Genomic DNA, 27193 nt, shown 5'->3' on the forward strand with positions numbered 1-27193 from the left:
ATATATATATATATATATATATATATATATATATATTATTTTTAAATTTATGATATAAAAAAAATCACTTCCATGCATAAACATATACAGCTGGGGTGATGGATGACCTCACTCAGTCACTTCAAGGTTAATGATTTCCAATTCTGGCTCAAGATGGAAATGTACATAGTAGTTTGTTGCAGCTTCTCTATGCCGTCTTAAGAGTTTTTGCCACACAGATCCAGTGCACTGTGAGAGCTATCACCTGTAGTTTCAATGGCCTCTAATAACATCCACATGCATCCTGGACCCCAAACTGCGGTACAGGGCATTGTAGTACAGGGCTGGGGAGAGTATATGAGGTGATCTACTCGCAGACGACAGCTGAGCACTAACCCTGGACAGAAATAGGGCAGTCGCTTTCACTTAGCAGGGGCTATACAGCCAGAACATCACTTGATTGCACTCTTTCAGTCCCACACCATTATACTGGCATGATAACAATGGGTGTTTGATTGTGATAACTAGCGTAGGGTGACTGCATTAGGTCAGACATGTGCAAATGAATAGTAGATTTAGTGTGTGAGGAATACACATGTAATTCTGAAATGCATGTCTCTTTAAGGCCAAATGAGTAGTGGCAGCCTAATAAGACAAGGCTATTTGAGTGACCTTGTTTCCTGGAGAAAAGAGGCTAATAATAGGCCAAAATCTGGAGCTGTGGTGAAGCCTGTAATGGGTTTGTACTAAAAGCTACTTTGAATCATTCCAGCCAAGCAAACCATGGAAAAAAGAGACCATCAATTTCTCTTGTCAGAAATAAATATCATATCATGGTTCGGCAAGATGAAGATGTTTTACATCTTTATTCAGATGAATCTGGAGGAGGATGTAAAGAAACAAACTGCAGGGTTTTAAAAAAGGCCAAACAACAGCTGTATTAAAGGAGTCTAAGTCTTTCATAACAACCCTCATATGCCCACACATATCTAGCCATGATGAGGTTCTTTCCTGAAGTAATTCCAAGGAAAGAGATCAGAGTCAGGCTCGACAGCGCGCCAAGCTAAAGTGAGACATCAGCAGTTGAAATTTGTCACATGAAGCAGTTAAAACAGATTTCAGACTCTTTAGTGTCTGAAAAAGTCTTTAAAGTTAGGTTATATTTCTTGTGTAAGTTGCTTTAGTTGACAATGACACAGCTTTAGAAAGCTAACAGTCAGCAAACAGTTACCAAGCCCACTGACACTTCTTGTAAATATGAAACACTGGCATTCATTTACATCTGTGTTTGTATCCAACTGACTCTCATTTCAGCTACAGGTCTTTACAGGTCTTCAACTACCACCTTCAGAGACAAATATCTGGCTTAAGATGCTAGCATTCTTTTTTGAATGTTCAGTTATCACTGAACACCAGGGTGGCTGCAGCCTAGTTTGTAGTGCGTGGCACTTATCTGTCCAGGCGGCTTCTGAGAGATAGGACATAGGAAGGCAAAGTTAAATCAAATAACCACATGTCACAACTAAGGTGAAGAGCATCTCTGAATTCACAGAACACTGAGCCTTGAAGTAATTGGACTTTGGCAGCAAAACTTGGTCCTGCTCCTGTAAGCTAAGAACAGAAAACTATGGTCATAGTTCGTATACACTTGCATAGGACAGTTGTGCATTGTTTTGCAATATTGTACATTCATTAAGATCCATATTTATATTTTAGTACTTAGTTTTTATATATTTTTAGTATTTATTCTAGATATTTATACTGTTTTACTGTTTAGTAGCCTGCTGCATCTTCCAAGACCTAAGAAGCTGTGTTTCGTCCATTTCGACATGATATGATCATGCAACAGTCTAAATCTGGGACTCTCCACCATTTGACCTTAGAACTGATGAAGCTTCTCGAATGAGAGGTGAAAGGTCTTCAAGCAACTTAAAGAAGTCCAGATGCTTTTCTTTTCAAGCTCCTCAGACTACGATGACCTGAATGACTGAGAACCTTCACAGACATTATACAACATAATTATAAGAATTACGTATGAACCAAGGCTACAAACTCCAAACAGGAAGGCTGATGAGCAGGTTTGAATCCAGGAAGAGAACTTTTTTTTTTTGCAAGTATCTTTAGACTAACGTTTCTATTTCTTTTACATATGACTTCAAGGACTTCAAGGGTTCCTATGTCCAATGGGAGTACTAAGTTATTTTAGGGCTTTAGTTATCCTGTTGTATAGTTCTTGATTTAGGCTGTGAAGCAACCCACCGCCCTCATTATTTCCATTCACCTCGATGAGAAGCAGGATGAGCGGAAAAAGAGAGCTGCGTTCAGTCTTTTAAAGCCTCTGCCCTATCAGGTTTAAATATCACTTACACGCTGAGAACTAAGCTCAACCCCTGTGGACAGTCAGGGTTTGCAAGGCCAGTGAGTGCATTCTCCGAGGTCAAAGGTCACAGATCGTCTCATTTGTCACAGACAAAAGGCTGTTTCAAGGGAATTAACTTTGGAAATGTCATCTAACTCGGCCAGTATAACATAAACATGGTATTCCTCTGCTCAGAATGTTTCAGCCAAAGAATAAAACTGCACTTGAGACACAATGTAAAGGCCTTTAAATCAAGACAATGGATCTAATAATTATGATTTAAAGCCCAGAAATATGTCCAGCCTGAAAATCTAGCTTTTAACTCACCCCTGTAATACAGAAATGATGTTCACTTATGCTCCATCCACACACTTCACAAAGAAAGCCCTCAAGCAGAAGCCCAAAATAGATAAGTATTACTTGTGCTACTCAGCTGCAGTGAAGCCACCCACATATGATTATTACCCTCTATGCAGCCATTTGACAGTATTATCAGCACCAAGTTCTGCAGCATCCTGCAGGCACTAGAATAAAGCTTGCAGGAGAGAAAAATATGATAAGCATTTGTCATTTTAGCTCAGCTGCTGGTGCAATCAGTTATTGCTCATAAGAGGCAAGTTTAAAAAAATACCACATGTGATCAGCAACACAGCAAAAAAGATTTTTTCATGAATAAAGCAGCGAAAGAAGAAATCAGACATTTTTTTTGAGAACAGATTATCTAATTTTAAGTCCCCTGAGAGTTTTCCTCTACGTACCATGCAAATACAGGCAGGCTTTAGTTTTTGATGCAGCGGCAGGAGCCGGATGATTGAAATGCTCTCTGTGATGTAGTTTAAATTTAGAGTGAGCTATAAATTGGGTTAAGGCAGTTTTAGTGCTAATATTCACAGTCCCAGTCTCCCAAGTCCAGAGTGCAGCCAGAGGAATGTAAATTAAAGGCATTTTGAACGCTGTGTACAAGGTCCAGGATACACTGAGCACTGTGCTGATAGAAACTGTGTCATTTCAATCGTGGTGACCTTCTGTAGTGTTCGATTCTGCTGTGTTATCTGTTAGGCGTGGGCCTCGCACACAAGGTGTGCCTGTGCTGCAACTGACAAGGTGACGATTGATGCTTTTTACCACATGTGGTATTTTCGACTGCCTCAATCTAGTCGTAACTGCACGGAACGGATAGAGCAAATGGGGGATGGTGGTGGTGTTTTTAGAATCAACGTAACTTTCCCTAACTGGGATCCACCAAATGCAAAGGAGAAAGAGCAGGATAATTCAACTTCCTTATGCGATCAGCATACTTTAGTGCGGCCTGGTTTTATCAGTTCACTGTAGGTGATCTCCTTATCCTGACACCTGAATTAAGCCATACTTTGAAGTGAACATTAAAGGGATAGTTTCACTTTTTGGGATTAAAAAATGTCAGCTTTTGGTTTTATGGAAGATAAATGGCGTACAGGTTTTTATGGTAGGCAAGGACCAGTCAGTGGTCCCAACCTGTGGAAGTGGAGAGAAATGAGTTTTCTGTGACTGGTTGTGAGGAGTCTCTGGGGAACCAATCACACCTCCCCTGGTAACCACTTGTCGCTAGGAAAAAATAGGTGTTCCCTGACTGGTTGGTGAGTGGTTGTGGAAGGTTACTTACTGTCGTTAGCCGAATTGGTCACAAAAACCTCGCTAAGCCATAGTGAAACTATGAAGAGTGCAACACAAGCTGGAAACTAGGCGACCAAACAGATTTCAGTGTGGTTTCTGGCCTCTTTGCAACTGATTTCACTGAGTGATAGCGAGCAAGGGATTACCTAGCAACTCAAGACGGTCGTCAGCTGGTCTCCCTTCCCCTGTGTGACTGGGGTCTAGGCTAACTTCAGCTCATAGGCACGCAAAAGGTGAAAGTAGCCACCATGATTCAACACATCGCGACCATATTTCGTCAAAAGATACAAGATGATTAGCTGTTGCTAATGCTACAGTGACCATTTCCTGTAAATTAATGTTCATTTATGTAAAATAACTGCCAAAAAAGTTCCCAAAGGCATTTCAAATAATTTTTCTTAGAAGGTCTTTGTTTTCAGCTAGCACAAAATGTGTGCACAAATTTAAAAAAAAAAAAAAAAAAAGTAAGAGGAAGAGTCTTTCTTCCTTATTTCCTAACTGGAAACGTTGTCTTCTGCTGGTCTTTGGAAAGAATGGCTGTATCTGTCTTTTATATACAGTCTATGCTCCAGCTACGTATTTACACTTACTCCCTTCTGGCTGGAGCATAGGAGCTAAGTGAGTGCTGACAGTATTAGCAATATCTACTGCACAAATGTGAGGGCATCAGTGATCTCATCTTGTGTTTTAGCTCACATTGACCTCCCTACTGCAAAGCAAATAGGAGTATTTCCCTAAATGTTTAACTGCTCCGTTAAACGAAATTTCTTTGGAAGTCTAGATAGGATTTTACACAGAATTAACATTAACAAGGGAGATCTGATCTAAAAAAAAACAAAGAAAAAAGTAACTTTGCTTTGAGAAGACTGTACAATTAAACTCAAGACGCAAGACCGGCAAAACAAGTCCCTGCAAAACAAGACGAGCAGTTGGACAGATAAACAGACACAAACAAACAGGACATGAAAAGAAGACAGGAAGTGTAACCCAAGATAAACAATCAGATCTATTTTGAAAGCCTGCATGACATCATCATAACAACCTCCAGTGGCAGGCTGGTGCTAAAAATAGCAAAGACGTCAAAGCGCTGGTACATATATGTCCATGAAGTGTGTGGAGAACATTCCCCAGATAACAGCAGATGGCTTGTAGATTAAAGCCTTGTGAGGAGAGGGTGAAGAGCTCGCCCACACGTGCCTGATGCGTCTCAGTCGAGCTCACCTGGCAAAAGCCTCTGAGATGATGGTCTGTGAGGGGTTAGCGGGGGCACAGGGATCTGCTTTTTGCCTTCCACGCACTGTGTACACGAAGTGGTTCTTGAACCCTAGTGCACAGGATAGGATGGAAAAAATTACTGTGGCTTGCTGAAACACATAAGGACCGGCAGCTGCGTGACAAGACATCTGCTGCTTAATGTCTTTGGGGCATTCTGATTGGTGTGATGCAACAGTTCAAGTCGACGTATGCAAAAAGTGTCTAAATATAAGGTTTCATTCTTAACCAACAGCCAATTACAAAAACCTACTTCTGCATCTCTCGTTGTTCTCATGGTATATCATTTCCTCCCGATTTTTGCTTTTGCATGAAAATAAAGGGAACTTTGCAGCACTTCCACAATATTTAGTAACACAGAAAAAGAAAGAGCAAAAAAGTGTTCAAACAGAGTACAACAAGGTAGAATAACTCCCACTCCGGGAAATCCTATCTTTCATAACAAGCCTTTCCAGACTTGTGATGGATGGAAGCCTTATTTCAGCTCGGTGAAGTCATCAGTGTCGTGTGTTTCACTCATGTGCATGATGAGTTTGGCCAAAGCCTTCGCTCTGCTCCCGGGCTTCTCCGCTGCTGCAGGAGGGAGGAAAAAAAACACAAGGGGAGAAAAGGAAAGAGTCCACGACATCATCTCTCCAGGCCTTTTAAGGAGCTCTCCAGTGGAGGGCTGAGAGCGCTGGCCCACTTTCCCATCAAAGCTTCCCAGCTTCGTCTACTTTCCCTCCTGGGAGCCTGGAACACGGAGTGACTGAGCACAATACTGCAACAAACAGACTAAGATAGTGAAGGAAAAATACACAAAACACAAGACAGTGGCATGGCAATGAAAGCAACTGCTGTATGTGCTTTGGACAGAAAGAAAGCACGAGTTCTAACAAGCGCTTATCATGTTCTTTTGGAGGGAGCCGAGAAACAGAGGGATGAGGAGGTCCCAGCTGCTGACAGTGATCATATTCATTATTGTATTGCATGACGTTGTTTCAGCGTTTCAGAGCCCATCTGATAGAAACACTTCAGAGAGGAGAAGAAAAAGAAAAAGTAGAATAAGGAAGTCTTTGCTGTCTTGTGATGACCCTCTCTGGATGTATTACTGCCAGTGTCAGCCAGACCCCACATGGTCCCATTCTCACCCCACTGCCTCACACATGAACCTTGACCAAAGTCCACCCCCACACACGCAGACAGACACAAACACACACACACAGAGAAAGAGCAGGAGATGAAGGAGGGTGATAGTGAAGACGGTGTGGGCGAACTGAGCGTGTGCAAGTGAGAGAGATTGATTGAGGGGAAGTACCGGTGCTTTACGTGACAGCACAGACAAATGGAGAATGAAAAAGGTTGTTATGTTGGCCAGTTTTGTCCCCGTGCTGATGCCAGATCAGCAGCGTGAATTCAGCTTTTCAAGTGAGCTCCTCAGCTTTCTCTGGAAACAATAAGCCTGTCTGAAATACATGATCAGCCTTTTAGAGTCAGCTGAACGGGCACATTTTGCTTTCATCAGCCAAATCTGATTCCACGTTACAGTGCTGTTCATTTAAATGAAGTCAACAAATTTCTGAAATTTTAGCCTTTCCTGAAAGAAAAAAAGTCACAACTTTTAACTTGAACGCATTAGAATTAGAATTAAAGTTTAACACCGAACAAATAATCAAATGAGCACTACAAATCTATTTGATTTAAATGATTTATATCACCAATTACTTTCCACCCTTTCAGAATAAGAGCACAAAATTCAGGCCTCGTCTGTAGTCACGTTTAATTGCTAAATTTCAAAGGTCTTGCGTAATACAGAGGAATTTCTGCATGTCAAAAAGAAGGTAGTATTTAGCTGATATTTCACAAACTGTGGTTAAATACACATCCCCAACATAACAGCTCACAGTTTGAACAAATGGATCTTTTCTTCCACAACATCTAAAAGGTGTTCTATTGGATTTCGATTCTGATGCTTGGTTTGAAATTTAGCAGGTCATCTTGGCCACGTTTATGTATATAAGTGAATGAGTTGCTGGGTTGGGTCTAGTCTTATTACTGCTGGGCGACAAATTGCATTCTGAGAGGAGAAATTACAGTGCTGGGCTGCATTCTGACTTATACTGCAGCTCCAACTCCAAAGCCAGATGGAAGTTGACAGAGCATGGGACAGCTGCGAGACCCACTGCTATGTGGTAAATGCATGCTGAAATAGCCAAATTAATAGAAGGGGCTCAAGTCCAAACCAGGGTTCAATATCAGGCTACATTTTAGTGCTGTGAGCTGTTATCCAGTCAGCCAGACATCAATATTTACTGCTGCCATGGCACGACGAGAGGCAGAAAGGAGGAGGAGGCAGCCATTTTGGTACAGGGGCGACTTTGTGCCACTGTCAGGAAATCCCCCCTTTGTGGTGCGTTGGTGCACCACCTTGGGATTGTTGTTTCTTAGTAGAGGTCTGAATGTGACAGAAATACTGCAAGTGCTGTTGCCCATTCGTTAGTTGTGTATTGGAAAGTCTGACGCGTGTGCAAGCCTACTGTAAAAATGCAAAAGGTTAAAAATAGCAGACCAAACTAAACGAGGGTCTTGTTTTCCAGCTCTTAGAATTCTTGCATACAGCATGTTGCTCTGAAATGCTAAATTTCATGTGAAACACAAGCTCAAAAAAGCTTGATTTGTCCAGTTTTATTTTTATATTTTTTGAATTTCAGAATCTCTTTGTTAGTCATTAGGGGTTAATTTAAAAGCAGATGAAAGTGCTGACACGAAATGAGGCAACAGGGCAACAAGATAACATTAAAACTTCTGTGTAAACCTAGAAATGCGAGAAAGGAACAGAACATAAGCTGAAGATATGGGAGTAAGCGTAACACTGAGGGAAATTACAATTTATGGATATAAAAGGTTAGCTGTATTTCTTTTGACTAGCAGATTCATTGGCCTCACATCTGTTTCCCAGGGGGAGACACTTTTCTGCCTCGTAAGCACAAAAGAGTTTCCCGTCATCACCATGACAACCGTACTTCTGTATACCTTACAAAACCTTTGTGCGCCCCTCCAGTCCTCTCTCCGTCTACTTGGTTTTAGTCAATCTTGTCTTTCTGCTCAGGGAAACTTTGATTACCAGCACACACTTTTTCAACCACTACAAGGCCTATTATGGTCAAATGAAACACTATGGCCAGCCAGGAGCAGCATCTCCTCCCCTGTAAATCTGAGAACGTTGTCTCATGCTCAGAGTGCTGTGACAAGACAAGGTCAAGGGGTTGCTCCTCCAGGTGATGTGTTTCCATAAGTCCACGGAGAGGAAATGCACATATATGGTGTGGTCTTTATTTATTACTGGCTCTTTTAACTGGATGACTGCAGAATCTCCTCCTTCTGCAAGCTCTGCACCTCTTCTAAAGCAATCAACCCCTGAGTGCATGAGGGATTTAAGAGATTGGATCTCTTCAGATCTATGATGTGATTTTTTTTTTATCTATTGTGTATTTACAGAATAACTTATGATGTGATTGTGTACGTTTTTCAGTTTTCTGGCCGAAGCTGAAAATATCTCTACCCGAAGCAGTAATCTCAGGATGTAAATGGTTGAGTGGTCTGGATACTGTAAAATGAATTTGACAGTAACACAGAAGGACTGTCTGCCTTCGTGAACTGCTGAACACAGCAGGAAATCAGGGACAATTCAAGAGTCTTAGCATGCATGCAGACAGTAATGGGGGGTTGCTGTTGAGACCAATAACACAAACACAGGGATATCGGAAAGCTTGTCATTCAGCTCCGGGTTCCCACTCAGTGTTTCCTCTGTTTGTCTCTTTTGTAGATATTGGCACTGCTAGTCGATAGCTACATCCCTTTGATTTATCTGTTGGCTAATAAAGTCTTCAGACTTGTCACGCATAAAATGAAAGGTAAATAGAAAGGTAGACTGGGTTCTGGACTAGGTCTGTCATATAACGACTCCTCAGAGAAGCAGGCTCAATTTGTCAACACAAGAGCATTAGGGGGAAAGTGTCAAACGCCTGCTGTGTGCCTTTATTCATTTCATATAACTTTGTTCTTAATATTCTGCTCTGAAATGACTTCTGGTGGATTTAAAGTTGCATTTTACAGTATTTTTATTTTTTTGATCATTTAACATCCCCTTCAAGCTGCAGCACAGAATGTACATATTTCCACATATTTATAAGGAATCAGCAGCATGGGATTCAACTCATCAGGTAAAAACAATGGCTGGCAGTCCATCTGGTTCTGTAGTGTAGTGGTTATCACATCTGCTTTACACGCAGAAGGTCCTGGGTTCAATCCCCAGCAGTACCATGACTGTCATCTTCCCCTTAGCTCTTTGCCACATACAGACATCTTCACTCATAGTGATGAGTTTTGACCCTTTGGTAGATATAGAAATAAAAATGTGGTTTGATGACCATTAAATTAAAATAGGTTTTTCCATCTTTAACCCTCGTAGCTGTGAGAACAATCTCATTAATTTCTCATGCGTTTTGTTAGAGAAGCAGGACTGAAACATGGCAGAAACATCTTGGTTGAGAAAAAATGAAAGAAGGGTTACTGCGTTTAGTTGTCTAAGAGGGAGAGAAAAGTGCTGCGGCTGGTCCCACACTCCACAGACTTTTACATTAAAATGCACAGATTTACCGCAGAAAAAGAGCATGTTTACATTTGGCCACAAAAACTGAGAATATTCTTAAGTCTTTATCCATTATAATGAGATAGATAGTTTAAGCTGACAGACGGTACCCACTCTAACACTTACAACCACTAGCTGCCTGCAAGGCTTCGCCACACCTAATTTGTCACTGGACTGTAACTTTGTTTTCTGTGCCTTTTGGGTCATTTTTAAAGCTTGTTTTAAGCTGATGATTTAGCCACTGCCCCTCCACCCACTGGTTTGTGAATCACGTCATTTTTAAAGTTTGAGCAACAACAGCATAATGTCGTCGCAATTTTGATGGTGTCTGTTTTAGAAAAGGGAGAAAATATAAGTTTGTGGAAGTGTTTACTAAAACTATACAAAAGATTACAAAAATAGCAATTACACAATTATTTGCAATATTATCGTATATAAGAATGAGTGGGTATTTATATCTCATTTAAAAAAAACTCACAAGCATAGTAAAAACCTGGCTATAGTGACAACCCTGCTGTCAAACAAAGCAGGTGAAATTAGGTAGAAATATGCATGAATAAAGAAGCTTCCTACGCAGCACAGTAGACTGAATTTGTGAATGCTGCCAGCAGCGCTGAAGTAGAGACTAAAAGTAGTCAAATTCATTATCCATCTAGAACTGACACATCAAAGTCATTTTACACCACGGGCTGCATACAGCCCACTTTGGTCTGAAGTGGACCGAACCAGTGAAACTTGATAAATGTGTAAAATTACAGAAAAAGTGCTTTTTTCGCACTTTTTTCTATTTGGTATAGATACTTTCTGTAGTAAATAGCAGAAAAACTGAAACTATTTTGTCCAGTGGGCTGGATTAGAGTCTTTCCCGAACCGATTCTGGCCCCTGCGCTTTATGTTTGACACCCCTGAACAGCTCATCAGCAAGCAGACCCAAAGGGAGTACGCATTTTGACAATAAAAGAAGCCAGGTGCCTGCTCGCCTGTGTCCGACACTATAAACACCACTCTCCCTGCGATAAATGTTAGGCATACGTAGGTACTACACACTGCACACATGACTCACATCACTGTATACAGATTCCCAAGATGCTATCTGTCTTCTCTCCTACTCTGGCCCAGGAATGGCCCGACTGCTTCCCTCCTTTAAGGGTAAGACTGTGCCGTGATGCTGACACTTTTCTTTCATCCCCAAAGGATGTGTGCGTGTGTGTACTTGAGAGTCTTGACAAGTTTCTCTCTTTGTCGTGGCTTCAAGAGAAGGCATCCGAGTGCAGTTATTTACCCTGATTGAAGACTTCATGTGCTTTTGCAACATCAGTGTTCAATCATGAGAAAGTGGAGAGGGGACGCAGTTTCCTGCCCCCAACTGCGGGGTCTAGTTTGGTTGTGTCAACACTGTCCAAGCCTGTGGTCAGATCAAAAGCCGTCTCTAGTGTAAGGACTACAGTTGGATATTTGGTGTCCAAAAAGATCCCCACTTCCTTTTTCCCATACCCTGACCCATCAGCTCCTCGACCCCGAGCAAAGCTGGATCACGTGATCTCAGTGGTTCGACTCATCAGAGGCTTAAAATGAGTTTTAGCGAAGCAGGAGCGGCACCAAGCTTCAGTTTTTGGATGTAACCTGTCATGCTTTAGTGCTCTGCACTGATTTCAGCTTGTGGTTAATGATGCAACCTTGCCCCCAGCTGAACCAGCAATGACGTTACACTTGAAACTCTGTCAATTTTCTTTAGGAACAGCAGAGGGTGCCGTTGTTTACTAGATAATCAGGAGACTTGCTTAGACTCAACATGAACAATCTGCATGCTTTATGAACTGGGTACAGCTTATCACTTATCGTCTGAAGAAACGAACAGTACTGTATTTTCTTTTCTGACACCGTGTCCTGGTCCTTCTTTTTTAACTGGCAGCTAAATGGTGCTTCTTCTTCTTCTGCTTTTTGTTGTTTAGACAGACGCTGTCCTCCTCAGAACATTAAACTTCCTGGAAAGCACATAGACCAAAAACACTCACTGCTATATTTTACTGGGTCCCATTTGGTCCCACTTTTATTATTATACAAAATATAAATGGGAGATAACAGAACAAAGTACTCCTGAAATAACTATGATGTATGAAATAATGTCCAAAACACTCCTGGATGATTTCGTGGCGTCGTCTGGGAGGCCTGTCTCTTCAGTATGGTGATGTGGTAGGGGAGTAAAAGGTACCTGAGCGCCCACATCGACAACTGGCTGAACTGGAAAACCAGCACAGAGAGTGTATATAAAATGGGGAAGCGCAGAAAGCTGAGATCCTTCAATGTGTGCAGCAAAAACTTGGAGATTTCCAATCTGTCAGCATTGCTGTGGTCTGCTGGGGGGCCAGCATGAGACCTGGTGACATCAAGAAAGCGTCAAGAAACATATTAGGAAGGCTGGCTTTGGAATTAGTTAGAAACTGGATATCTGATTCACTCCACTGCCATAAACACACATGCAGGAAATCTTTCATATCGTATGCTTTCACTCTCTATAATAGAATACATCTGTCTGGCAGAGTCATCTGCCAAATATTCTTCTTCTTATGATTATTATATCATCAGTCTTTTCACAGGTGTAACAAAAATATTTCCCTAAATATAGAATACATAAAGTATTTCTAATCTCATCACCTAATCAAGACTTCATGTGTGGAAAAGTTACTTTAAATCTGTAGTAAAACTGTCAATTTTACCGCGACATCAATATATTTTAATTACATTTATTTGTTTGTAATGTAGTCACAGGATGGTTCTGTGGTTCCCAGGATAGCGCAGTATGTCTGGAGTGAATGTACAGCGATGCTGTATGTTTTACCGCAAATTATGTCTGAAGTTGTCATTTGAGTCTATTGAGGTTTTCACTAGAATATATTTTGACTTGTTACATCGGGAAAAATACTTAACCTTAATGTAAGTTATATGGTAATGTTTCATTAATTGTCAAAATGGTTATCCAGACAAAAATTCTCTAGTGTCGTAGCTATTATATACGAACATCTTGATTGCTAATAAATATAATCCTGGCAACGTTTCATACAGTTAAAAACATTGGCTAACGTCTTTTGTTCTACAAGCTGGAAATCGTCACTAACCGAAGGAAATTAGCCGCTAAAGTGAGGAGTTGACGATATAAAAATAAGGTGCGGACCTTAGTTTTATCTAGATAACATTTAACCCGTTTAGCGTTAAATGCTTAGTATTTTATTATGATCAGTATTTGAGCTAAATCGGTGAGTTTTCCGAGTTGATCTAGACTGAATTGCTGTGAACGGACTTGATGGCTAACGCCAGTAACTGACTTGATAATTTCCATCTCCCAGCTAAACGTTACCGTTACTGTTAACTCTTGTTGTAACAGTTAATCTCCGTTGTTCAGGCTCGTTTGTGTTTTTTGTGCAGAATACCTCTGAACAACTTGGCACATTTCAATGATCTGACCATGAGACGGAGCCCGACGAGACCCCGGATTCTCAAAAGAAGAAAACTGCCTTTTCATCAAAATGCGACGGATTCACAGCCTGGAGAATCAGGCTCCAAAGATCCGTCAATACCAGCTGCTGTTCAGAGCTTTCCTGGTGGTATCCGCATCATGGACCATCCATCCAAGTCTGATACTCAGGTGGTTGTCAGTCCCGAAAAAGTAGAAGCTCAAAGCGTTATTGGGGACCTCACAGCTAAAGGCAATGAATGTGGTGCCCAGGGCCCAAACAAGTTCATTCTTCTGAGTGGGAGTGGCAACAAGTGGGACTATGGAGCTGATCCTCAGTCTGCTGCTGAAGCGGCTGCTACAAGGAGTACAGAAGGACATAAAGTCAAAGCTGAAACTACACGCAGTTTCCCAGGTGACAAACTTCTAACTGAAATTAAACCATGTACGGAAAAAAATTTCTTTTATTAATGTTTAGGATAATACTTAAAGTATAAGTGTGGAATTTAGTGCTTGTTTTTCTCTCTGTCTGATTTGATAATCTGTATTTAACTCCTCCTCTGTTTAAGCAACAATGTTTTTTCCCCTTTTACTTTACTAGTGAATAAGGATGTAAACTGCGGTCCCTTTGACGACAGCCTTACCGACCTTAAGTGGTTGGGTAGGATGAGCACATGTGCCTTGGAGCCAAACTCTACAAAGCAGCTCAGCAGCAAGGAGAACCAGAACTCTTTACAGACTTTTGAGGTTCAGAGCTTTTTCTTGTCACCTGCTTTTTCCCCCCTTTTATGTGCCGACACAAACTTGTCTGAAGGCAACATTAACCCCAGACATGTTGCTACATGTTCCCTAAACACCCTTTCGTAACCAATTGGTCATGACTGTGATTTATAATGACAGCAATAGTAGTCTGATTACAGAAAATAGTTACACTGTCAGATTTATTGACTGTTGTTTGTTTTTTGTCATATAGGCACACGATACACATACCAGTGCAGAAGCTCCTCAGCAACCCATTTCAGAGAGGCCACCGTACTCCTACATGGTCATGATCCAGTTTGCTATCAATAGCAGAAAGAACAGGAGGATGACCCTCAAAGAAATTTGCATGTGGATTGAGGACAACTTCCCTTACTATAGAGATGTGGCCAAACCAGGCTGGAAGGTACTTCAGAGCTGCTGAAAGTGTGATATGTTCACAGCTCTGCAGCAAGCAGCAGTTTTCAAATACTTTTTCATTTATAATTGCAGAATTCCATCCGCCATAACCTCTCTGTGCATGACATGTTCATTCGTGAAACGTCTCCAGATGGTAAAAAGTCTTTCTGGACTATCCGACCTGAAGCCAATCGATGCCTCACACTTGATCATGTGTACAAGGTGAGTGCAGCTGACTCGTTGCTTTTACATTGGTGATATCTGGGAACATTTGTGGTACTTGGCCTGAATGTTTTGTTGCAAGAATGCTTGTTAAATGCTTATTGTTTTACCTTGTGTTTATATAATGATTTTGCTTGGATCCTTGTTTTTCAATTTTTTTTTTCATGGCTGACACCTTGAGAGTGTTTTGAGATTCCTCATGTTGTTTTTCATCTTATTTTCCCCCTAATCTCACTTCACATCTCTCTCTGTAGCCGGGCTGTGATCCAGTGACTGCCACTGTTCCTGTGCCAATGCTTTTACTGGCTAATCAAGTAAGACTGATTTAGCCCCTTTCTTTTTCTTTTCTTTTAGTTCTTCAGGAGCCATCTTCAAGTCACAACCTCAGAAAAATCTGAACGTTCATGAATCTATTTGTCACCAGACTTTCAAACCTACACAGTGTAGCTACACCTGTTTTTGTTGCAGGAGGAGACGAGAGCAGCAGGGAAGCAGAGAGGCTGAAGTCAGTCTGAAAGGCTAATGTGCTTTAAGAGCACTTGTTTCTCCTAATGTCTGGTATCCATACAATCATAAAACTTCCTTTTAGTCCTTTCCTGAGGGTAAAGATGTAGGGTCAGCTATCAAGGGACAAGTTTTGGACAGAACGCCAAGTTACAGTGTTGTTAGGTGGCAGCACAGTAAGGCTCCTAACTGATATAATTTCTGTCTCATCTTACTTTTCACAGCACCAAAAGAGGACACTTCCAGATGCAAGAAAAACACCAACTAGCTCTGGTGAGTTAAAAGAAATGTATGAGTTGTTTTATAAATTTGAGACTTGAGAAAGATCAGAGGTTGGCAAACTGCTGTTTAGTTTGGAAATGTGTAGTGCAATGTTGTTGTGTTTTCTGTGTTCAGAGAGAAAGATGAAACCTCTTCTGCCTCGAACCGATTCATACTTGGTGCCCATACAGCTCCCCGTCACTCCTTCTGTCTACCTGCCATCCACTTCTACCCCTTTTCCTCCGCCCTGCTCCCAGCAGAAGGGGAACAATTCACGAGGAACAAAGAGAGTCCGCATAGCACCGAAGGTAATGAATTTCTCATATATTTCAGCTTTTTAAAATGTGTTGTTGTTGTTGTTGTTTTACTTCATAAGCTATGCAAGTTGCAAACTGCTTTTCAAAACAAGTATTTCTTGGAACTCCCTAGAGTTTACATTGACAACATTATGTGCATAGAGATGAGTATGAACTTCACCCATACCACTAAGATTTTAATGGGAATGGTTGCATGTCTGACAGGTGACACAAAGTGATTCCCCAGCTGTGATGATATCTCCTCAGAAGAATACGGACTTTAAGGTAGAAGTGAAGGAGGAGCTGGTATGTGTTCCAATTAAATGCGAGACCCCCAAAGCTCCTCCAAAGAGACAAGCCAGCAGCTCACGGCGCAAACAGCGTTTGGTTCTCTCTGTGAATGAAGAGCCTGTTCTCCTCTGCCACGAAAGTAATTTCTTTGACTCTGGCGTAGCCTCCGATGCTTCGACATTCCAGGACAATCCACATATTGAGCTGGATGAAGACAAGCATGGGCAGAAAAGCCCAGATAGGGAGTTCTCATTCAAAACCCCGATAAAAAGTAGCAGCCATTTGACCTCATCCACCCCCAGCAAGCCACCTTCTTATGTTGCATCTTTTAAAGTGACCCCGGTGGGCAAAGGAAGTCAAAATATTCTGGACTTCAGCCCTAGTCATACACCAGGTGGTCCCACAGATACTCCACAACACGACTACACCACCTTCAGCTTCAGCAGCACTCCCTTTAAAGACTTGCCTCTGTTTAACTCCCCAAGAGAGCTGCTCACATCTGCTCCCTCCAGAGTGACCGGACCAGCAGAGTCGCCCACCGAATGCCTCAAAAGTAGCTGCTCCAGAGAGCTTCTGCAGGGAGGCAGTTCCACAGCAGCCAATCGCTCAATCACAGAGGGCCTCGTCTTGGATACCATGAACGACAGCCTGAGCAAGATATTGGTGGATGTTAGCTTCTCTGGTCTGGATGATGACGACCTTGGTATGGCGAACATCAGCTGGTCTGAGTTCATCCCTCAGTTGAAATAGCCAGAGGGCCGAAACACATTCTATGGCTAAGCAGTGTCACCTGTTTCTTTTTCCTTTTTTTTTTCTTTGTGTAAACACTACATGATTAGGCCCACACCAAAGCAGCAAGACAGAAACAAATTTAGATCTGACACTATTTAAACCATCCGAACTGTCCATATTGAAGAGGATTTCTCTCAACAGAAGGCGAGGCTGTTGATGTAGGAAGAAATATCACGCTCCTAGTGCTCTAGAAATTTACTCTGGTTGTCTGTTTTACCCAACTATTCAGAAGCATATCTATGATTATACCAAAACAAGTTCAAATAAGGCCCACTTGATACTATCATTTTAAATTTCTTATTGGAGACTTATTCAGACCTCCTTTTTGCAGTAGTTTAGGAGCTTTTAGCTTCAAATTTCTTTTACATTTGCTTTGCTGCTGGAGGGTTCTGGCTACCACATGAGGGGGAAATGTAACATAGTTAAATAGATTGCAGGGATGCTCCAGTTTCAATTACCGTTTGATGGTTTTTCCTGTTCATACACCAGGTGGTCCCACAGATACTCCACAACACGACAACACCACCTTCAGCTTCAGCAGCACTCCCTTTAAAGACTTGCCTCTGTTTAACTCCCCAACTGAGCTTCTCAAATCCGCTCCGTCCAGAGTGACCGGACCAGCAGAGTCACCCACCGGATGCTTCACAAGTAGTTACTCCAGAAAGCTTTTGTGGGGAGGAGGCGCACCAGCCAGTCCCTCAATCACAGAGGGCCTCGTCTCAGATACCTTGAACGACAACCTGAACAAGATATTGTTGGATATTAGCTTGTCTAGTCTTGATGATGATGAACTTGGTATGGCAAACATGAGCTGGTCTGAGTTGTTCCCTCAGCTGAAGTAGTCAGAGGGCCGACACAGACTCTATTGCTAACCAGTGTCACCTGTTTTTGAAGGGGAAAAGTGTAACATCGTTCTTTCTTTGAATTTCTTTACATATTTGGCCTCCTTTGTGTTTTACGGTTTTCCTTTTTTGCTGTATTTGTCTGTCTTCTTGAAGGACATGAATTCATTTCTTGAAGGAATTTATTATATGTGTCAATAATTAATTACATTTTAAATTAAATAAATAAATAAATAAATAAATAAATGTGTCTTTAATTAATTAACTAACCCTCTGGGTTTCTTCAAAATCACTATCCTTTCAGCTTGTTCTTGGCCAAAAGTGTCCAGCAACAGATTAGGTGTGTAATTTTTATAATTTTTTTGTGGGGTTTTTGTGCTATTTTTCTGCATACATTTTTAAACTATAACATCAGTTCTTTTTATAAATATAAAAAACCCTTTATTTTTTACATTTTTAAACCTTGAAACACCAGTTTGTTTGTACAATGCACTTGTTGGAAGACAACCTCAAAACTCACTTTCATATATTTGCATTGCTACTGGATTTTCTTGTATTATTAATAGCAGAGTCTGGGACGTGTAATCAATTAACATCAACAGTGATTTTTTTTTTCTATTGTTATTTTTGTGCAGGGAAAGCGAAATAGAGCAAACTTTCTCTCAGCTTGTTCATTTGTAAGTATTCATAAACAGAGAAAATCATAAAATCCCATTTTCTTCCAAGTAATACATGCAACCTGATTTATTTGTAACCGTCACTGCAACTACAATTATATCAATAATTAACAGTATCAATGATTTTTATGCATTAATATATTTTTGCACAGTGACAGAAAAACTCCCACTCGACTTGTTCGTGGCCAAAAATGGCCAACCTGTTGTTTAAATTCACAAAATGCTATAAAATTCAAATATATTAAAACATATTTCTACTTTCATTGACTTGATTTTTTTAAATAAGAATCAGTTCTGGTCCTTAAAACCAAAATTTCATTCAAGTTCAGAATTTTAACCCTTTCAATACCAGTTAGATTACATAAATGTAATGATCTACAAAGAGATAAAAACCATAAAATCCCTATTTTCTTTTTGCAAATAGCTCACTCTTTCTTCACTCCCACATGGGGCGGCAGCTGAGGTGAGTTTCTGTTTGAGTCTCCTGAGTTCATGTAACGTTTTGAGTTCCAGAGTGACTTAAATCACACTTTGTTTCCTTTGTGAATCAGCAGTCCATGTGTGTCTTTCCCTACTGATTATTCAAATAAAAGGAGAAACCTGTGATTGATGACTGTTCATTCTCATTCTGATCGGATGAACCCATGATGGTAACAACCTCCAACCTCCTCTGAGCCTTCCTTCAAAACAATTATATATGCATCATTACATTTTTGTGCAGTGAAGATAACAAGAAAAACTCCCTCTCAGGTTGTTCATGGGCAAAATTGGCCACCTCCTGTTTATATTCCCAAAGGGCTATAAAATTGACAAACTTGATTTATTAAACTAGCACCAGTCGTTGTCATGAAAACCAAAATATTTTTTAATTTAGAAATTATAGCCTTCAAACATATATTTTAATTTCCAGCCTTGAACTTTCAGTTGGAAATTCAATTCTACCCATCTGTCACACAAAACTTTCTCCACTTATGTTTCTACTGAGATTTCTAAAAACACAACAACAATGATAGGGTCTCGGATTCGTTTAAGGGAATCGTTTAACGTAGTATTGCATGGCAAGATCGTCTCCTTTCAAACAGAACAGGAGTAAATACATGTTTGTGGAAGTGGTTAAATGGCCTGCATTTGTATAGCGCTTTACTCAGTCCCTAAGGACCCCAAAGCGCTTTACACTACATTCAGTCATTCACAAACTGGCGCCACCGGGCCCTCTGACCGCCACCAGTAGGCGAACATGGGGTTAGTATCTTTCCTAAGGATACGTGGCATGCAGCTAGGAGGCAGCCTGGGATCGAACCACCGACCTTCTGATTAGTGGCTGATCTGCTCTGCCACCTGAGCTACAGCCACCACCAGGTTACTAAAACTATACAAAAGCTTACAAAAGCAATTACACAATTATTTGCAATATTATCATATATAAGAATGAGTGGGTATTTATATCTCATTTAAAAAAAACTCACAAGCATAGTAAAAACCTGGCTATAGTGACAACCCTGCTGTCAAACAAAGCAGGTGAAATTAGGTAGAAATATGCATGAATAAAGAAGCTTCCTACACAGCACAGTAGACTGAATTTGTGAATGCTGCCAGCAGCGCTGAAGTAGAGACTAAAAGTAGTCAAATTCATTATCCATCTAGAACTGACACATCAAAGTCATTTTACACCACGGGCTGCATACAGCCCACTTTGGTCTGAAGTGGACCGAACCAGTGAAACTTGATAAATGTGTAAAATTACAGAAAAAGTGCTTTTTTCGCACTTTTTTCTATTTGGTATAGATACTTTCTGTAGTAAATAGCAGAAAAACTGAAACTATTTTGTCCAGTGGGCTGGATTAGAGTCTTTCCCGAACCGATTCTGGCCCCTGCGCTTTATGTTTGACACCCCTGAACAGCTCATCAGCAAGCAGACCCAAAGGGAGTACGCATTTTGACAATAAAAGAAGCCAGGTGCCTGCTCGCCTGTGTCCGACACTATAAACACCACTCTCCCTGCGATAAATGTTAGGCATACGTAGGTACTACACACTGCACACATGACTCACATCACTGTATACAGATTCCCAAGATGCTATCTGTCTTCTCTCCTACTCTGGCCCAGGAATGGCCCGACTGCTTCCCTCCTTTAAGGGTAAGACTGTGCCGTGATGCTGACACTTTTCTTTCATCCCCAAAGGATGTGTGCGTGTGTGTACTTGAGTGTCTTGACAAGTTTCTCTCTTTGTCGTGGCTTCAAGAGAAGGCATCCGAGTGCAGTTATTTACCCTGATTGAAGACTTCATGTGCTTTTGCAACATCAGTGTTCAATCATGAGAAAGTGGAGAGGGGACGCAGTTTCCTGCCCCCAACTGCGGGGTCTAGTTTGGTTGTGTCAACACTGTCCAAGCCTGTGGTCAGATCAAAAGCCGTCTCTAGTGTAAGGACTACAGTTGGATATTTGGTGTCCAAAAAGATCCCCACTTCCTTTTTCCCATACCCTGACCCATTAGCTCCTCGACCCCGAGCAAAGCTGGATCACGTGATCTCAGTGGTTCGACTCATCAGAGGCTTAAAATGAGTTTTAGCGAAGCAGGAGCGGCACCAAGCTTCAGTTTTTGGATGTAACCTGTCATGCTTTAGTGCTCTGCACTGATTTCAGCTTGTGGTTAATGATGCAACCTTGCCCCCAGCTGAACCAGCAATGACGTTACACTTGAAACTCTGTCAATTTTCCTTAGGAACAGCAGAGGGTGCTGTTGTTTACTAGATAATCAGGAGACTTGCTTAGACTCAACATGAACAATCTGCATGCTTTATGAACTGGGTACAGCTTATCACTTATCGTCTGAAGAAACGAACAGTACTGTATTTTCTTTTCTGACACCGTGTCCTGATCCTTCTTTTTTAACTGGCAGCTAAATGGTGCTTCTTCTTCTTCTGCTTTTTGTTGTTTAGACAGACGCTGTACTCCTCAGAACATTAGTGATGGGTCAGTCGCGAACGAAATGGCTCTTAGAGCCGGTTCTTTGACGTGAACGACGCGAGCCGACTCCTTATCGCGAGCCGTGTTTTTTTTCCTTTTCTTTCTCTCAACCTCTCTCTCGCACTTTTTTCCCGCTTCACTCCGCATGCGAGCCTTGTGCTTTACGCTGGGAAGAGGGGGGAGGGGCAGTAGTTACACTCAGTAGCACAGGAACAGAGCAGGAGGGAGAGAGAGAGAAAGAGCCAGGGACAACAACGTCACATTAGAAAGGTATAGTAATCATCCACAACTATTTTCAGTTGCAGATGATAAAGGATTCAGAAAGTTTATTCATGCAGGCCCATATGACAGAGAATATGCATGTTCTTTTTGTTTTCACATTATAATTTATATTTAATTGTGTTGTGGTTTGTAGTGTTTTGTGTTGTTTCACTTTAAATTTGTAAAAGGAAAAAGCTGAAAATCTAAATAGTTAAAAGTTGAAATGTGAATAGTTAATTTTTGTATTATATGATTTATTTATTACATTTTATGTGGAGTAAATAAAAGTATATTTACGGTGGCCCCTACAGACAAAGCACATACAAACTTCAAATCACGTACAAACTCTGAAGCACGTACAAACTCCAAAACACGTAAAAACTCAGAAGCACGTAAAAACTCAAAACACGTACAAAAGACAACAGAAGTGCTCCAGGATGCTAGGCGCAGTGTTGAGCTTTTGTTACCTAGTGGCTACACAAGCCAGCAAGTACCAACGACTGGATTTGGTGTGTGGTAATAACAGGTAAATGAACTTTTTAAAAAAAAATTATTTGACTACATATTAATGCTTGTGTATAAATACACAAACAATACACATATGCTTTCATGCTTTCAATTGTGTAATTTAGGTGATTTAGGTAGCTCTGTTTTGGAAGTTCATGCGTTTTGGATGTGTTTTGGAGTTTGTACGTGTTTTGTCTCTAGGGGCCACCGCATATATTTATGTATAAACATATATAAATAAAACCACTTTTTTTTTACATTAGTAATTCCTTTTGTGCATAATTTTATATTATTGTTAATAATAAATTAATTAAAGCAACAAAACAACCTGAAGAGCCGGTTCGGAGCTGAAAGAGCCGCATCTTTTTAGTGAGCCGAACCGAAAGAGCCGGTTCTCTAAAAAGAGCCGGAAATGGTAAATGGCCTGCATTTGTATAGCACTTTTTCTAGTCCATAGGACCCCAAAGCGCTTTACACTACATTCAGTCATTCACCCATTCACACACTGGCGATAGCAAGCTACATTGTAGCCACAGCTGCCCTGGGGCGCACTGACAGAGGCGAGGCTGCCGGACACACTGGCGCCACCAGTAGGCAAACACGGGGTTAGTATCTTGCCCAAGGATATTTGGCATGCAGCCAGGAGGCAGCCTGGGATCGAACCACCAACCTTCTGATTAGTGGCTGACCTGCTCTGCCACCTGAGCTACAGCCACCCCGTTGAAATCCCATCACTACAAAGCAGCAAGACAGAAACAAATCTAGATCTGACACTATTTAAACCATCCGAACTGTCCATATTGAAGAGGATTTCTCTCAATACAAGGTGAGGCTTTCGATGTAGGAAGAAATTTCTAGTGCTCTAGAGTGCTCTAATCTACTCTGGTTGTCAAATATTCAGAAGCATATCTATCATTATACCAAAACAAGTTCAAATAAGGCCCACTTGATGCTGTCATTTTAAATTTCTTATTGGAGACTTATTCGGACCTCCTTTTTGCAGTAGTTTAGGAGCATTTAACTTCAAGTTTCTTTTACATCTGCTTTGCTGCTGGAGGATTCTGGCTACCACATAAGGGGGAAATGTAACATTGATAAATAGATTGCAGGGATGCTCCAGTTTGAATTGGTGTTTGATGTTTTTTTTCTTTGACTTTTTCATTCATTGGATCAATCAATAATTACCTCAGTGTCACTTCTTTGTATTTTATGGTTTTGCTATTTGATCTTATTTATCTGTTTTCTTGAAGGATATAAATTCATTCCTTTAAGGAATTAATTATATGTGTCAATAAGTAATTACATTTTGATATAAATAAATAAATGTGTCAAAAATTAATTAATTAACCATCTGAGTTTGTCAGTCATTACTTTTTACGTCTTTAACCCTTAAAACACCAGTTTGTTTGTACATTGCACTTGTTGGAAGACAAATGCTACTGGATTAATGGAAGAGTCTGGGACATGTAATTGATTAACGTCAACATTGATCATCTTCTATTGTTATTTTTGTGCAGGGAAAGCAAAATAGATCAAACTATCTTGCAGCTTGTTTGTTTGTTCACAAATTGAGAAAATCATAATATGTTTTCCGAAATAATACATGCAACCTGATTTATTTTTAACCATCATTGCAGCTACATGTATGGGAATAATGAACAGTATCAATGATTTTTATGCGATATTATATTTTTGTGCAGTGACAGAAAAACAGAAAAACTCTCTCAGCATGTTCATGTTGTTTACATTCACAAAATGTTATAAAATTCAAATATGGCTAAAGAACCAAACAGGACAGGCAAAAACAAAACAAAAATTTTTCTACTTTGCCCGACTTTATTTTTTAAATTAGCACCAGTCCTTGTTGTGAAAACTAAAATATTTTTCAAATTCAGAAACTACAGCCTTCAAATACCAGTCAAATTACATATTACTACTAACTTTTTAGGAAAAATAGCAATAAAGTTCCAATTTTTTCACCATGTAATTGATAAAAATTCATATTTTTTTCACTCATCATTGCAGGTCAGCACCAGTAACAGTAACGATGCCTTTTTGGCATTATTTCTTCTTTTGATGAATAAAAAAAACAAAAACAAAAAAACAAACTCCCACACATAGCGTGTTAGTGGCCAGAAATGGCCATTTAATGACCAAACGACCACTACGATGAGCAAAATTTGTATTTCGGTGTGTGTGTGCATCCTCATTAGCAGCAGGATGTGCTAACCACAGTAGCGTGGTCTTTGTAGGCACACTTCCACAGCTGGAGAAAGTGGCTGCTGTTCTAATCCTAAAGGTGCACCTTTTGCACCTTTTTCTCATTTTGTTGGTGGGCTGTGGGTCACACTCTGATTCAGACTACTGTATCTTGGGATCAGTGGCAGAAGCGACTGATGAGCATCGGGGACAAAGCTATCTTGCAGCTGCTGAGGTTACCAGCATGCACCCCTCTTCTGGGATCACTCTTCATTTGTAGATTTTAAAGGACTCCCACTCTTGTGAAGTGGTTTCCATGGGACAAAGGCATTATATTCCAAGACATCCAGGAGATTGTAGAAAAAAAGCTAGCAGCCAGCAGCTAGTTTTCCTTCAACAACTCAAGGTGCCAACATCCTGCCTAGGTCATCCACACTGGACAAGCTGGGGAGGTAGCTTTGCGTTGCTTCCCCTGATTGTGCCAACAAGAGCCAGTTTTCATCTGAGGAGTTTCTGTGCCAAGGTGAACCCCTTTCCCTTTTTTACTTTTAATCCCCACAATTTAATCCCCACATTTGTGAAAGAAAAGCAAAACACTTTTTTTTGAAAAGTCTGTAACAAAACCATCAAATCTGATCAAGGTTATTTAAATGCTGCAAAAGAAGAATGGATTGGAAAAAAAAAAAAACATATCCTAACCTTAATTACTGGGGGAGAATAATGAATGATGCTCATAGTGAGTAAAAAGTAAACTGAGTGCATTTTTTAGACAGAGATTCACTTTTAATGTGTATGTATAATATAATACAGATACATAAAAAACACTCCCAAAACAGAATAAATTATTACAAATAAATTATTACAAAATATTAAAAAAAAGAATATAAAAATGGAGGCAACTTTTCCTGTGGTAGAATGTATACAATGTATGAAAAAATCTTTACTGCAGATACTAATTTTGTGTTGTAAGATTTATGACTTTCATGCTTTCATAGTGGTACTTAGGAGAGCTTGACATTTTCTCAGGTGGTATCACACTGTAAAAAGTTTGAGAAACACTGATAAGTGTATGTGTGCTTTTGGAAAACATTTAAAGCTGCTGTACAGAATCTTTGAAACAAGCTTAAAACACTTTTAGAATATAAACAGAGCACTCTGCTTCTCTTTACAGCTCCTCACTCCACCAGGGCTGTTTGGCACTTTCTGATAGTGTGCAATTGTGATGTACGTACTGCGGCAGTCATACAGACAACTGGACGGTCCAAAAGTTGGCCTACCTATTACTGGCTGAGGTTTTAGTAGAGTTGTGGCTGAACCACATAAAAATATATCATTAATTTTAATCTCCACAATCAATGATAATTCCATGTGTTCCATGTGACTGGTTCTCAGATAGTTTTTTTCTGCGCTATACAAGTCTCAATCACCAACATATACAAGCACCAGTGTTTTATATAGTTCATATGGTTTTTGTTTTATATATGTATTTTTAAAAACTAATTATTTGACTTACATGCTGCCATGGCTCACGCTGCAATGCATTCTGGGTAGCTTGTTCAAATGGGTTGCACTCAGAACCCTGAATTGAAGAATTCAGAAGAAACTTCTACCATCAGTTTTGCTCAACTTCAAAGCCACAGCAATGATGAGAGATCCACAATGTGCTAATTCATGTCCAGTGCTCTTACATTCAGTCAATTGGCTGCAGCTGCCATCTACACCTTTAAATTACATTCTGGTTTCTACAAGTCCTGCTGAAAAACCAGTGTCCTTTTCTAGCTAAAGCAGGGGTATGAAACGTATGGCCCGCGGGCCGGATCAGGCCTGCAAATAGGTTTAATCTGGCCCCCGAGATGATTTTGTAAAGTATAAAATTGAGATGCAATTTTTCAATAAAAGAAACTGCTGGGTTCTGGCTACCTTTACCCTGGGAGCACAGGAGCAAGCTGGACCTCTGCTGCTCCCACCCGAGGAACTGAAATGGGTGCAGGAGTCAGCAAGGTCACAGTTGCCCTCACCCGGGGAACCAGAACAGGCACAGGCAATGACTGGGCATCCGCCATACCCACCCGAGGAGTTCTCATGTCTGTCAGATTTATTATATGGACGTGGTGACAGTGTAAAGACAGCCTGTACTTGTGATTTTCAGACAAATTTTGGGAGCCGTTTTAACATTGGACTTTGTGGAAGAGTTGGATGGAGGAAGCTGTGCGTTGGTGACATTTATAAAAGAACCATAACATCTACTACAATAATAACAACATTGGATGAAAGAGGGCAATGATGGCTACGTTTTGAGGGTAAAATGATGGCTATAGACCGAATGCTGTGGACACAGCAGCAGTTGAAAGAGAAGATTTTAAGATCAATTTTTCCCCTGCTTCCACTCTAGCAGTTGAACTGTCTCATTCTAACCTCCAACATTCCGTCCCACACACACCCATTATAGACTCTGAAACGGATGAAAAAAGCATGAAACTTAAACTGGAACTGAAGTAAAAGTAAAGAGGATAATAAAAGATAAATACAAGCTGAATAGTTCAATGTCTTGGCTTAATTTTAAAGTTTGAATGGAATCTGTCGGTCAAGGTATGTGGAAGTAGTTGGAGTTGAAAGAGGAGTAAGTCGAATGAGAATCTGAAGATTCTTCCATTGAAATACACTATAGATTTTTGCTGAATAAAGTTGAATAATTTAAAAAATATATAAAAGTTAAAAATGAGAAAAATACAAGCACACATGTCCAAAAGAAGATGAATCTAATGGTGGTTGAATGGGTTTTCTAAGTTGAAAAGTGTTGAAGGAGATACAAAAATGTAAGGAAGATGAAAAGTAAATATCACCCCGAATACCTGTTTCCCCCGGCATTAT

The 27193-nt window shown here is 40.5% G+C and overlaps 1 protein-coding gene, 1 long non-coding RNA gene and 1 other non-coding gene across 7 annotated transcripts; 2 read left to right on the forward strand and 1 right to left on the reverse strand.

Moving 5' to 3' along the window:
• The first annotated feature begins 9492 nt into the window (after positions 1-9492).
• On the forward strand, positions 9493-9565 carry trnav-uac (transfer RNA valine (anticodon UAC)). Its single transcript has one exon. It is a non-coding gene; the product is annotated as a tRNA-Val (tRNA).
• Positions 9566-11911: 2346 nt separating this feature from the next.
• Positions 11912-13385, reverse strand: LOC146689491 (uncharacterized). Its single transcript, XR_014915997.1, has 2 exons — positions 13322-13385; positions 11912-12270 (listed from the first exon to the last, which is right to left on the reverse strand). It is a non-coding gene; the product is annotated as an uncharacterized LOC146689491 (long non-coding RNA).
• On the forward strand, positions 12635-17950 carry LOC146689492 (forkhead box protein M1-like). Of its 5 annotated transcripts, none has more exons than XM_085436796.1 (10): positions 12635-12827; positions 13317-13789; positions 13946-14091; positions 14318-14509; positions 14596-14724; positions 14979-15038; positions 15453-15501; positions 15625-15797; positions 16011-16779; positions 17358-17950. In XM_085436796.1, exons 1-10 carry the CDS (start codon positions 12694-12696, stop codon positions 17708-17710), a joined length of 2478 nt encoding a protein of 825 aa, XP_085292922.1. In that variant the 5' UTR covers positions 12635-12693; the 3' UTR covers positions 17711-17950. The 5 variants fall into 5 exon arrangements, with proteins under 5 accessions (XP_085292922.1, XP_085292923.1, XP_085292925.1 ...); XM_085436797.1 differs by having other exon boundaries at positions 12637-12827; positions 13317-13759; XM_085436799.1 differs by having other exon boundaries at positions 12637-12827; positions 13317-13759; positions 16011-17425.
• Positions 17951-27193: the final 9243 nt, after the last annotated feature.

Source organism: Copadichromis virginalis, linkage group LG17, assembly GCF_057382275.1.
Source record: "Copadichromis virginalis isolate Kocher_CV1m ecotype Utaka linkage group LG17, C_Virginalis_male_GT1.1, whole genome shotgun sequence".
NCBI classification, from domain to species: domain Eukaryota; kingdom Metazoa; phylum Chordata; class Actinopteri; order Cichliformes; family Cichlidae; genus Copadichromis; species Copadichromis virginalis.